The following is a 13,344-nucleotide window of genomic DNA, read 5'->3' as shown; positions in this document are numbered from 1 at the left end:
AAACCACAATTTGAAATGATAAAAACTCATAAAATTAAATAATTCATATAATAAAATCACACACCCCCACCCCCGCAGCAGATTACACAAGCCATTTAATGGGCACCATCCCGCTCTGGGTTCCCCAGGTCTTCAACGCCTTCCGGAAGAGAATCAAAGTGGGGCGGGCAGTCTAATCTCTGGGGGGAGGGGATGTTCCAGAGGGAGGGAGCCACCACGGAGAAGGCCCTTCTTCTGGGTCCCACCTGGTGTGTCTGCCTCAGATGGGACTGCGACATTCCCTGCCTTCCTTCTCTGATGGATCAGGTACATGGGTGGCAAGAGACGGTCCTGCATGAAAGCCGGCTGGGTGACTTTGGGCCAATCCCCAGGAGACGGTGAGTTCTAGTCCCACCTTAGGCATGAAAGCCGGTTGGGTGATTTTGGGCCAATCACCAGGAGACCGTGAGTTCTAGTCCCACCTTAGGCATGAAAACCGGCCGGGTGATTTTGGGTCATTCTCTCTCTCTCTCTCTCAGCCCAACTCACCTCACAGGGTTGTTATTGTGAGGAAAATAAGAGGAGGGAGGAGGAGTAGATATACCAGTATTGTTACTCACCTTGAGTTATTTATAAAAATAATAAAAAGCTGGGATGCAAATAATAAAATTTAAAAACTTAATGAATTAAATTAAACCGAGAGCATATCCACAGGTAAGCCAAGAGCAAGCGTCTAAAACAATGCCTGAATATTAAGGGCCGAAGGAGAAACCCCGTCTTATGTGGTAGCTCTAAGAAGCGAGCCAAAACGGCAACCTGGGTCCTCTTTAAAACCCCGCCTGGCTGAATCGTACGGTTCTCCTTTCCATCCAGAAATCCCACAAATCATTTTGTATTTTCTGCAGAGAGTGAAAGCGTCCAGCCCAGGGGGTCTCCAACCTTGGTAACTTTTAAGCCTTGGAGGACTTGGTGACTTTAAGCTGGATTGGGAATTCTGGGAGTTGAAGTTTTAAAGTGGCCAAGGATGGAGATCCCCGCCAACAGCCGTGCAACCTTTCGTCTCCATTACCTGAAAGATGCTGGCCCCGTAGGGAGCCCGCCACGCATTAAGCAGATTATCTTTGCCAGTGCTGATAAACCATTTGCCTGCAGCGAGAGAAGAAAAACACGAAGAAGGGGTTGATTCAGTCTGTGCCTGCGATCTTTACAAATGGAAAAGGGAGGAGAGCTCCCCCGGGAGCCCTTTAAGGGTCCTCGATTTACAACCATTCATTTAGCGACCGCTTAAAGTTACCCGTGCCCAAGTTCCAAGTAGTAACGCCCGTAGAAAGCAGAACTCCAAGGCAGGCCTATTCCTCAGAGAACGGATTTCTTGGAGATCTCGTATTTGGCACAAACTGACTGAAAGTTCGCCACCGTTTTTACCTGATTACACAGGGAAAGTTCCCCTTTCTCCAGTCAATCAGTCTCACTGGCCAATCAAGGTACTGGCTGGTCGCCTGGTAACCAGACTCCTCCTCTCTCTAGCCACCTGTTGGAGTGACCTTGGTTCCCACAGGAAACTATTTTGGCTACAGAAATAACCCCATCTTACTTTACTTCCCCAGTGGTGAGTTTCAAACAGGTTTCCTACTGGTTCGGTGTGAGCGTGTGCTTTGTGTGCGTGCACACAGCGTTTGCAACTCGCCTTCTGCTGAAGCCCTGTGTGTAAAACAGCTGAGGCGCGGCAATTGGCGCAAAGCAGCTGAGGTTGAAAAGCAGGAAATAAAGGTTAGTATAGGGTTGGGGCGGGTTTTAAGAGGACCAGCTGATTTGTGGGCCCAGCAGCTGATCGTCGGAGCAAACCAGTTTGCTCACAGATCATCATTGGCGCTACCGGTTCGGCCAAACCGGGCCAAACCAGCAGAATACCACCACTGTTCCCCCCTCCTTATCCCATCTTTGCATTGTGGCAACCCAAAATGGCCCCAGGCAAGTTCACTTCAGCATTGACAACAAGGCTGCTGAAAAAAGTGACTTACAAACCACATAAAATCCCATTTACAACCATTGCAGCCTCCCACAGTCACTCAGTCGTTTGTCAACTGACATGTATTTTATGACAGTTGCAACGTCCTGGGGTCATGTGGTTTCCCATTTGTGACCTTCCCAATCGGCTTCCGACAAGCAAAATCAAAGGGAGAAGTCAGACCTGCTTAACGACCACATTATTCACTTAAAAATGGCAGTGGGGAAAAAAAAGGTTGTCAACTCAGGTGCCACTCCTTTAAACAGCTATCTTTGCTTAGCCATGGAAATTCTGTCCCAATTGTGGTCGTAAGTCGAGGACGACTTGTATAGCACTTTAAAAAAAACAACAACTATTGATGTCAACTATAGGTAATCCTCAACTGGCGACCACAATCAAGCCCAGAATTTACGTTGCTAAGTGAGAAATTTGTTAAGTGAATTTTGCCACATGTTACGACTTTTCTTGGCACATTTGTTAAGTGAATCTGGATTTCCCATTAATTTTGTTCATCCGAACATCATAAAAGTGGGATCATATGACCCGGGGATGCTGCAACGGTCATGTCATGCCCCTGTTGGAATCCGATTCTGAGGGAGAGACGGAACAGCTGACAGAGAGTGGGAGTTTGGCTCCAGTGGCTGTGGAGGAAACTGGGGAAGGGCACAGTCAGGCTGGGCATTCAGAGGAAGACCCAGGCTCACCCCCTCTTCATCCTAGGGCACGCAGGGAGGAATGGAGAAGGGAGCAACATGAGTTGCATGGTTTAACAGGGGAGGAAAGGGCCCTGATCCCCTTCATGGGCTGCAGCTGTGAGGACTATTTAAAAGGGCAAACTGCACATGGCAAAGTTGCTGGAAGCAAAGCGTGAATTATCTTGGTTTGTCACGTCTTATCTGAGTTCTTGCGTCCTCCCAAGTGTGTGTATTTCGCTATCTTTTGACGACTTCAATCCCTTATCCTGCCCTGTCTCGTTAATTGCTTCAGCATGGTTTGTGTTGGTTTTTATTTATAATTTATAAGTATTTTTGGTTCGGACTAAATTTCTTCCCTTTAAAAACTGTTCTTGGGAGAGTTTTTTTCCCCAGCCAATGATAACCGGACATGGGGAGCCAAGTTAAAAGAATTAAAGGGGCTTTATGTATTTTTGTGACTTTATTGCTTTTGTGCCAATGGTCATCACAGGTCATAAATATGAGTCAGTTGCCAAGCATCCGAATGTAAGTCGTATGACCACGGGGATGCTGCAATGGCCATAAGTGTGAAAAATGGTCGTAAGTCCCTTTTTTTTCAATGCCGTTCTAACTTGGAACGGTCACTAAATGAACTGTTGTAAGTCGAGGACTGCCTATATATTGTAACTTCTTTTATTGTCTTTGCAACCCACAGCTAATCTATTGGAGTCGTTTGCCTATAACTCAGGAGCTCCCCAGTGGATATTTGTTATCCTCATATACAGCCAATCTTTCTTTCTCAACATGAGGGTCACGTTCAGACAACATATGGTGGTAGTTCAATTAACCCCGGGGGAGAAATTGTCCAATGCATCAAGTCATGAATGTATCCGGTGTGTTGCTTCGTGCCACTAAACTGCGCACCCACACCAACACTGAAAAGCCCACAGTTTATACAGAATAGAATATAGAATAACCGAGTTGGAAGGGACCTTGGAGGTCTTCTAGACCAACCCCCCACACACACACAAGCAGGAAAGCCTACAGCATTCCAGACAGATGGCTGTCCAATCTCTTCTTCGAAATCACCTTCTTCGAATCATTTTTTTTTTTTTTGGTTTATTGTGTTTTCCTTTCCTGCATTTTACTGTGCTGTGCGACTGTGACTTGGCGAAGCGGCTGGTGCGAAGGCAACCAGGGTGACGACAGACGGGATCAGGAAGGATGCCTGGAGCTCCGCCAGCAGCCTCGTCTTCCTTACCCATGCAACCTACCACAGGAAGCGAACTTCAGGGAGAGGACGCAGCTCTCGTGAAGGTGCAGCTGGTACTTCTCCGATTTCGTCACGTGGAGGATTTCCACGTTGCTGCTCTCCATCCCCACGGCCAGCCACTCTCCCGTGGGGCAGTAGCCCAGGGAGAAGATCTGGAGAGAAACGGAGGGAGATGGGTGAGAAGGGAGGGAGGAAGGAAGGAAGAATGGGAGGGAGGGGGGAAGGAAGGAAGGAAGGAAGGAAGGAAGGAAGGAAGGAAGGAAGGAAGGAAGGAAGGAAGGAAGGAAGGAAGGAAGGAAGGAAGGAAGGAAGGAAAGGGAAAAAAGGAAGGAAAGGGAAGGAAGGAAAAAGAATAGAAAGAAGGAAAGGAAGGAAGAAAAAGAATGGAAGGAAGGAAGAAGGAAAAGGGAAAAAAGGAAGGAAGGTGGGAAGGGAAGGGAAGGGAAGGGAAGGGAAGGGAGAGGAAGGAAGGAAGGAAGGAAGGAAGGAAGGAAGGAAGGAAGGAAGGAAGGAAGGAAGGAAGGAAGGAAAAGTTGAAGGAAGGAATAGAGGGAGGGAGGAAGGAAGGAGAGAGAAAGAGAAAGGAAGGAAGTGAAAAAAGAAAGAAAATGAAAGGGAGGAAGAAAGGAAGGAAGGAAGGAAGGAAGGAAGGAAGGAAGGAAGGAAGGAAAGAAAGAAAGAAAGAAAGAAAGAAAGAAAGAAAGAAAGAAAGAAAGAAAGAAAGAAAGAAAGAAAGAAAGATGGGGATAGTTAAAAATTAAAGCTTTAAAAGGTTTGAGGGCCAGGCTGATGCATTTGAAACACACGAAGCAAAATTCACAGCCAAAGATTCTAGTCCTCATGATTGCAAAGTTAACAGCAGGCAAAGGGTTCATTTACATAAACTAGGTTCATTCATAGTCGAGTGGTTACACTCTTACAACATGCTAAATGAAGTTGGCTTATTTTGGAGAAGGGAGTGACTGATGGGTTACATGAAGCCAGCCCTTGATCACTGGGGAAGCTGGTAGGAAGTTGAAAGTTTAAATATGAAGTCCTCAATTAATGACCCCCGTGGTCGTTGTTTAACGATGGCCACTAGGACTGTCAGAATGGTCATCGATGACCAGCACAGTCACATGATTTTTCAACATACAATTGCCTCACTTAACAACAGAATTCCCAGTCCCAATTACTCTCCTTAAATGAGGACTACCTACAATTATAGCAGTCCTCCTGTTCTGACCACGGCTTCCTGAGACACCAACAAACACCTAAAAAATCCAAAACCCTTTTATTTTAGTTCAATGGCTGTGAATTATCGTCATTCACAGCCCGGAACAAGTCTTAACCAGTTATAATTAGCCCCAGGGACGTCTGATAAGAATGCACCTTATCTGACTTGAAGCACTGCCAATGTCTAAAGTCCCAATTAGTCTTTCCAAAACCAAACAGAGAACAAATTCACCATGGAGCTTTCAGAATCCAAACCGATCAGAGCGAACAACGTTGCTTCCTGCAAAGGTTTTCCTACCTTTGCACTTCCTTTATCCCTTAGGGGAGGGGCAATCACCTCCCAGCCTTATTCCCGAGTCGCCCCTTTTGTCTCCGCTGCTTTTGCCTTCTAGCAGCTCTGTGCACACACGCACTGGGAACAGGCTCCCCTTGTTCCTCTTCCTCGCTGCTGCCAGACTCCAGGGGCTCCGGAGTCAGCACCCCACTCCCAGATGGTCCTAGCCCCATTGCTGCATCGGATGCAGGACCCTCATCCGAGTCCTCCACAGACTCCCAGACTGGACCCTGTTCTTCCCCATTGTCTGATTCCGCTGTCGTCTGCACAGGCTGCCGGCGAACCACAACACCTCCCTTACTGACTGACTGCTTCAACAACCGTTTGAAGTTGCAATGGTGTAAATCAAACAGCTTTGCAATCAGTCTGTGCAATTGCACCCATCACAGCATCCCGAAGTCATGTGATCGCCATTTGCAAGCATCACAACAGGCTGCTAATCAACACAATGCATGAAGAATGCGGAAGCAAAAAAATTGCAATTTGAATGTGGGTGTGTCACATAATATCCTGGTTAAAGACTGCAATGATTTGTATCACCACCAAACGGGAGGTGAGAGAGTTAAATCCATTGAAGTCATGTGATTTTTCCACTTAGTGATGGAGTTGCCGGTCCCATTGTGATCGCTAAATGAGGATCACCGGCTCGTCCGATATCGGTGCGCCAAGATCCTGCCCCTTCCCAGGGCTGATTGGTTGCTACCGGAGAGCCCACCCACTTAAAGGCCGTCCATCAAAAGACTCCACCCCCTTCCCCAGCTGACCTGGGAGTTGAAGTCGTGTTGCTGCAGCTGCCGGCCTTCACGGAGGTCCCAGCACCGGACGGTGTTGTCCAAACCGCCGGTCCAAAGTTTAGTGCCATAATTGGAGATATCAATGCAACTGGCCCCATCTGTGTGACCCTGGAACTGTCTGCAAGGGAGGCAGAAACCAGCAAGAACTCCTTATTTATTTTTATTAAATCACAATAATCTCATATATCTGTACTAAGCTCCACCCTGGTGACAGGAAGAGCATCCGGCCAGTAAACACTCAGCACCATACTCCACCAAGGGATCATGGGATTATTAAAAGAAGATGATAATACTCTCATAAATAAGTTAGTTTATAGATCAGGTGGCTCCCATGGTTGCCCTCGATTTATAACCATCGTGACTTAAGGCAGAAATTCCAGCCTCTGTTATATAAGTTGAGAAGTACCTGTATTTGCTTTGGGGCTGGGAGAAGCTTAGCCAGTGTAGTTTTCTGAACAAACCAGGTTTAAACAGTGTATGGTTTGAATAAATGTCAGCAGAAGAATAAAACTGAGAATAATGCCAGTAGTCCTCGACTTACGACCACAATGGAGCCCAACATTTTGTGGAAAAGAGAAACATTTATTAATTGAATTTTGCCCCATTTTACGACCTTTCGTGCCTCAGTTGTTAAGTGAATCGTTGTGAAGTGATTCATGCGGTCGTTAAGCAAATCTGGCATCCTCCCTTGACTTTCCTTGTCGGAAGCCAGCTGGGAAGGTCACAAATGGGGATCATGTGACACCCACCGACACTGCAACCGTCATAACTACAAGCCAGTTGCCAAGTGCCCGAATTTTGATCACGTGACCACAGAGATGCTGCAATGGTTACTTATGTGAAAACTGGCAAGTCACTTTTTTTCAGTGTCATTGTAACTTTAGACGGCCAGTAAACGAATGGTCGTAAGTCAAGGACTACTGGTAAGGTTGCCCGCATTCCCTTCTCAGCGTTCACAACTAGAGTCCCGCCGCTGAATGTCTAAAACAATCTTGGCAAACACCAAACTAGATATCATGGGTCTCACCTAACCATGGTTTGGTTCTGCAGATCCCAGACCACGATGTTACCGTCGCTACAGCAGGAGAAGCAGACTTTGGCGTCAGGGCTGATGGCCAGGGCGTAGCATGCCGGGGCGGAGGAGGTCAGCTCGGCCTTGATCCGGGGCGTGGGGGCCGCCAGGTCCCAGATGGACAAGGTGCTGGCCTCGCCCCCAACGATGAGGCTGCGGCTGTCAGGAAGAAGCTTGCAGGATCGGATGTAGTTGTCTCGGTTCTGGGAGGGAGAAAGGCAGAAAGTTATTGTGAGAATAATCACAAAATACAGCTGGAGACATGTGAACAATAAGGAAGAGCTGGCAAACGGGATTTCTGCTCATGGCAAAAGACATTTTCCTCAGGAGGGCTGGGGTTTATATACAGGTTCAAATATACAGTCTCTGCCCCTTTCCTGGGTTCACAACCTATCCAACTACCTATCTCCCTATGCCACACCCATAGCATAACACCTGTTTCCTTATCTTTGGAAACTACCCTTGTTCTCATGGCATCTTCCTGTTATGGTCCTTCTGAGCGCAATGGATCATTAACCAGTTCCATTCAGGTCAGAATGACTTAGCGTCACCTTCTCATATCATTATGCCAAAAAATACAAACTTGTCATTTAGAACATAACAAGTCACAAATCAGTACATATTTGTTATATATAACCAGTAATCATTGTAAAAAGGTCACATCTCGAACAAAGATGGAACCCCTTCTGTTCTTCATTTTCTCAGGGGGAACTTGCAATATATATGTTATTACCACATGTAATCGTTCTACAAACCCCGCAACTTGGCTTCCTACCCCCCTAACCCCTGGCATCTCTCAAATCAGGCGGTTTCGAAACAGGGCTGGGATTCAAACATTTCAGCAACTGGTTCTCTGCCAGTTGCTGGGTGGGCATGGCCGGGGTGAAAGCGGCCTGGTTGGCCTCCTGCACCTTGGTGAGCGGGGAGCCATTTTCACTCTCCCTGGGCTATGAAGGCTCTCCTCGAGCCTCCGGGAGGCCCAAGATGGCCGCCCCTGGACTGGAGGCCGGAAATGGGCCCGTTTTGCAGACTTCCAGAACTTCTGGGAAGCCGGTTTTTTGCTCTCCCCAGGCTCCGGAAGGTTTCCTGGAGCTTCCGGGAGGGCAAAAATGGCTGCCCCCGAGCTCCAGAGGCCCTCTGGAGGCCAGAAATGGGCTGTTTTCGGAGTTCCAGAATCTTCCGGGAGGCCCGTTTTTCCCTCTCCCTGAGTCTCCACGCAGGCCCTGCACTTAACTCGCATCCAAAACACGGAGATTCCTGGGAGGGGTGCGCTGAGGCAGGGCCAGCTGGTTGTTGGGACTTACCGGTTCGCCAAACCAGACATAACATTAACGTCCGGATCACCCGAATCGGTCCAAACCGGCTGAATCTCACCCCTGGCTCTAAATATCTTGACACTGCTAAGGACTAGAAACTTGGGCAAGCTTTCTTTTGAAGTGAAAGCACTGGAGGAAGCTAATTTTACAGAATAGCCAAGTCGCAAGGGACCTTGGAGGTCTTCTAGTCCAACCCCCAGCTCGAGCAAGATAACTTATACCAGTGTTTCTCCACCTTGGCGGCTTGAAGATGGATTTCAACTCCCAGAATTCTATGTTGGCTGGGGAATTCTGGGAATTGAAGTCCACACATCTTCAAGCTGTCAAGGTTGAAAAACGTTGCTATGGCATTCTGGAGAAATAGCTCTCCAATCTCTTCTTAGAGGCCTCCAGTATTGGACCACCCATAACTTCTGGTGGCAAGTTGTTTCACAGACTAATTGTTCTCACTGTCTGGAATTTCTCCTTAAATCTAGGTTACATCCAGAGGTGGGATTCAGTCAGTTTCAGACCAGTTCGGGCGAACCACTTGTTAAAATTCTGCCCAGTTTGAACCAGATAATCCCACCACTGGCTGGCCCCAGCCTGTCCAGTTTTCGGCCATTTTCCGAGCTTTTTTTATTTGGGCATTTTCGGGCCATTTTGGGGCCATTTCCTGGGCCAAAAACACCCCAGAAAATGGCCCGCAAAACAGTCCCAAATGGCCCGAAGAACACCCAGGAACAGTCCCAAAAATGGCCTGGAAAACAGCCCGGAAATGGCCGAAAAACAGGCCAAAGAATGAAGGAAGGAAAGAAGGAGGTGGAAAGGAGGAGAAGGAGGGAAGGAAGGAAGGAGATGGAAAGGAGGAGAGGGAGGGAGGGAGGGAGGGAGGGAGGGAGGGAGGGAGGAAGGAAGGAAGGAAGGAAGGAAGGAAGGAAGGAAGGAAGGAAGGAAGGAAGGAAGGAAGGAAGGAAGGAAGGAGATGGAGGGAAGGAAGGAAGGAAGGAGATGGAAAGGAGGAGGAGGAGGAAGGAAGGAAGGAAGGAAGGGAAGGAAGGAAGGAAGGAAGGAAGGAAAGAAGGAAGGAAGGAAGGAAGGAAGGAAGGAAGGAAGGAAGGAAAGAAGGAGATGGAAAGGAGGAGGAGGGAAGGAAGGAAGGAAGGAAGGAAAGAAGGAAGGAAGGAAAGAAGGAGATGGAAAGGAGGAGGAGAAGGAGGGAAGGAAGGAAGGAAGGAGATGGAAAGGAGGAGGAGGGAAGGAAGGAAGGAAGGAAGGAGATGGAAAGGAGGAGGAGGGAAGGAAGGAAGGAAGGAAGGAAGAAAGGAAGGAAGGAAGGAAAGAAGGAGTTGGAAAGGAGGAGAAGGAGGGAAGGAAGGAAGGAAGGAGATGGAAAGGAGGAGGAGGGAGGGAAGGAAGGAAGGAAGGAAGGAAGGAAGGAAGGGAGGGAGGGAGGGAGGGAGGGAGGGAGGGAGGGAGGAAGGGAGGGAGGGAGGGGAGAGAAGTAAGTAACTAAATAAGTGGTTAATCCAGCCATGCTTACCCAGCCAGACATTACAGCAGAGAACCGGTTGTTAAATTATTTGAATCCCACCACACAATCGCCCAGGATTTGGATGGATGGCTGAAGCTTCCTTCTTGTTGTTGGTTTTCAGGAAGGGGGTTTAAAAAGAATTTCTCAAATGCAGAGAGAACAAAATTATGGCCGGTGAAAAGGGAAAAAACACCAGATCTTCAACCCTTAGGCTGCCCCTGACGTGCAAAATAATGTTACAAATGATAACAAAAGTGGCTGATTTGGGGAACACGGTAGAAAGAGTCTTCCTTGCACGTACCAGGCAGTCCAGCTGGGCCACGGGGGTCTTGGTGCCCGGCTGCGCCACATCCCAGACCTTGACGCAGCCTTTGCCCCCCGTGTAGACGTGCTGGGTGGAATTGCTGATGGTGACGGCACAGACCACCTCGCCGTGGGAGAGCGTGTGGAGCTGGCGGGCGTGGCGTGGGATGCCGGAGCCGATCAGGGCGTCGGGAGGGAAGGGCACCGGCTGCATCTGCCCGTCAGCGCTTACGTGGAAGGAATAGGCCCTGTTAGGACCAGAGAATTAACTGCTATTACAAGCTAGTCCTCGCACAGACAATCACCAATTGAGCCCAAGGTGTATGTCGCTAAGTGAGACAGCTGCCCCATTTGACGACCTTTCCTGCCACGGTTGTTAAAGAAATCATGGCAGTTGTTAAGTGAGTGGTGAAGTGAATCTGGCTTTCCCCTTGTCAGAAGGTCGCAAAAGGGGATCGCAGGACTCCGAGACGCTGCAACTGTCATAAGTATGAGTCAGTTGCTAAGCGCCTGAATTTTGATCACGTCACCATGGGGATGCTGCAAAGGTTCTTAAGTTTGAAATCTGGTCATAAATCACACATTTTTTCAGTGCCGTTGTAACTTTGAACGGTCGCTAAATGAACTGTTACAAACCAAGAACTACCTGAGCTTGTGTTTCTGGTTTTACTGATAAAAGGCTGCCTGATCCAAAGGCTTTGGAGATGGCTATTCTAAATCTCCAATTGTTAATCAACGTTATTGTTTTAATCTTTGAATGTCTTTAATCTTTTCTGTTTTTATTGGCGGTAACTCTTCTAGATCGAGAGTCACATGTGGACAAGATGGAAATAAGCACAGAAAGAAATACTGTATTTTTCAGTGTAAGGCACACTTTTTCCACCCCCAAAAGTGGGTGGGAAACCAGAGGTGAGTATATTCAGCAGGTTCTGACCAGTTCTGGAGAACCGGTAGCGGAAATTTGGAGAAGTTAAGAGAACCGGCCAATCCCACCTCTGACTGGCCCCGCCCCCATCTATTCTCCGCCTCCCATTGAGTCCCAGCTGATTGGCCTCAGGACACGGCAACCATCATAACTATGAGCCAAGCGTCTGAATTTTGATCATGTGACCCTGGGGATGCTGCAACGGTCGTAAGTGTGAAAAACGGTCATCGGGCACTTTTTCTCAGCGCCACTGTTTACTTCAAACAGTCACTAAATAAACTGTTGTAAGTTGAGGACTTCCTATACATGGTTGCTAAATTGTTGAACCCAGAGGTGATATTCAGCAAGTCCTGACCAGTTCTGGAGAACCGGTAGTGGAAATTTTGAGTAGTTCAGAGAACTGGCAAATCCCACCTCTGACTGGCCCCGCCCCCATCTATTCTCCGCCTCCCGAGTCCCAGCTGATTGGCTGGGTCTCCTTTGGTTGCCCTGCACAGGAGAACAGAGCTGGAAAGCAGGTTAGTGGGGTAGGGAGGGAATGGAGATTTTACAGTATCCTTCCCCTGCCATGTCCACCAAGCCACGCCCACAGAACCGGTAGTGAAATTTTTTGACTCCCACCACCGGTGGAAAATGTCTGTGCATCTTAACACACCGAATATTGCTGAAGCCCTGCCCACCGACTGGCCCCCACCCTCCAGCGTCTTCCTCCCAGTCATTTGCCTTGCAGCAAACAGCAAACAGCCGGTTTCAGCTTCAATACAGTCTGATTTAGCACAAGCAGCTGATTGTCGGTTGGTTTGGCCTCCCCACGATTAGCTGTTTCAGGCTGCAGGCATTGCCATTGCCTATTGCCGCCTCCGCATCCCATTTTTTGGCCTCCGCACGCTCCATTTCCTGCCTCCACGTGCCCCGTTTTCCGCCCGCTCCGATCCCCCTGCTGCCCAGAACGGGCTGAAAATGAGGCATACGGAGGCCAAAAATGGGATGCGGAGCACGAAAATGGGGCACGCGGAGGCAGCAATAGGCAATGGCAATGCCTGAAGCCTGAAACAGCTGGTCGTCATCATCGGGAGACTGATCCAACCGACAATCAGCTGCTTGTGCTGATCAGGCTATGCTGAAGCTAAAGCGGCCTTTTTGCTATTTGCTGGCAAGGAGGAAAATGGCTGGCAGGCAGAGGCAGTTTTTTCTCCCCTGTTTTCCTCTCCAAAAGCTAGGTGCGTCTTATACTTCAGAGTGTCTTATACTCCAAAAAATATGGTAAATAGAATCCTGCCCAGGCTTGCAATCTCCTGAGAAAAAAAAAAATCACATTATATATATTTTTTTCTTCCAACCAGGAAACCTCCGACTTACGGCTTGCTGCCGGAAATAGCCGGGAGGGAGGCTGAGGGGGGCGATCCCCGCAAATGTGGGTGAGATTCAAAAGCCACCTGTGAAAACCAAGGAAAAGGAATCAGGGGTCAGCTGGGACTCGTGATGAAAATCTGTTTTAGCTCTGGAAGTGTTCCAGTTGAACGCACAGCTTTGATGTTGTAGAAATGACTAGTACGGGCGAAGTACGGAAAACAAAATAATACAAAATTGTATATATATTGACAAAGAACCAACCCACCGCAATACAACGTCCCCTGTTCTTTTTTTAATTCGTTCCCCTCGGCCAACTCGAATGCTCACCAAAGTAGAAAGACAGAGAGAGGCATCAATGAAATGGATTAATACTCTCAAAACCATGAGGACTAGGGCCTTGTGTCTTCCCTAAAAGAAGGAGCAAAGGCCTCGGTTGGATGACTTATCACAGTGTTTTCTCAAACTTGGCCACTTTAAGATGGGTGGACTAATGGATGGGATTCTACGAGTTTCCCTACTGATTCAATGATTGTGCACTTTGCACGTGTGCGTGCGCACCTCACACACACACAGCTTTCCAAACAC

The 13,344-nt window shown here is 48.2% G+C and overlaps 1 protein-coding gene across 3 annotated transcripts in view; it reads right to left on the bottom strand.

Moving 5' to 3' along the window:
- Positions 1-13,344, bottom strand: part of TLE2 (TLE family member 2, transcriptional corepressor) — a 68,699-nt gene that overhangs the window by 1,988 nt on the left and 53,367 nt on the right. For all 3 annotated transcript variants that reach the window (XM_087922662.1, XM_087922664.1, XM_087922663.1), the window contains exons 14-19: positions 12,766-12,842; positions 10,480-10,729; positions 7,305-7,552; positions 6,248-6,395; positions 3,936-4,086; positions 1,049-1,125 (exon numbers count right to left, since the gene is read on the bottom strand). In XM_087922662.1, coding sequence (XP_087778788.1) covers positions 1,049-1,125; positions 3,936-4,086; positions 6,248-6,395; positions 7,305-7,552; positions 10,480-10,729; positions 12,766-12,842 — 951 coding nt within the window. The remainder of the gene's footprint in view (positions 1-1,048; positions 1,126-3,935; positions 4,087-6,247; positions 6,396-7,304; positions 7,553-10,479; positions 10,730-12,765; positions 12,843-13,344) is intronic.

Source organism: Pseudonaja textilis, chromosome 1 (assembly GCF_049901715.1).
Source record: "Pseudonaja textilis isolate UNSWEBS1 chromosome 1, rPseTex1.2, whole genome shotgun sequence".
NCBI classification, from domain to species: domain Eukaryota; kingdom Metazoa; phylum Chordata; class Lepidosauria; order Squamata; family Elapidae; genus Pseudonaja; species Pseudonaja textilis.
This window is presented reverse-complemented; position numbering and strand designations above follow the sequence as displayed.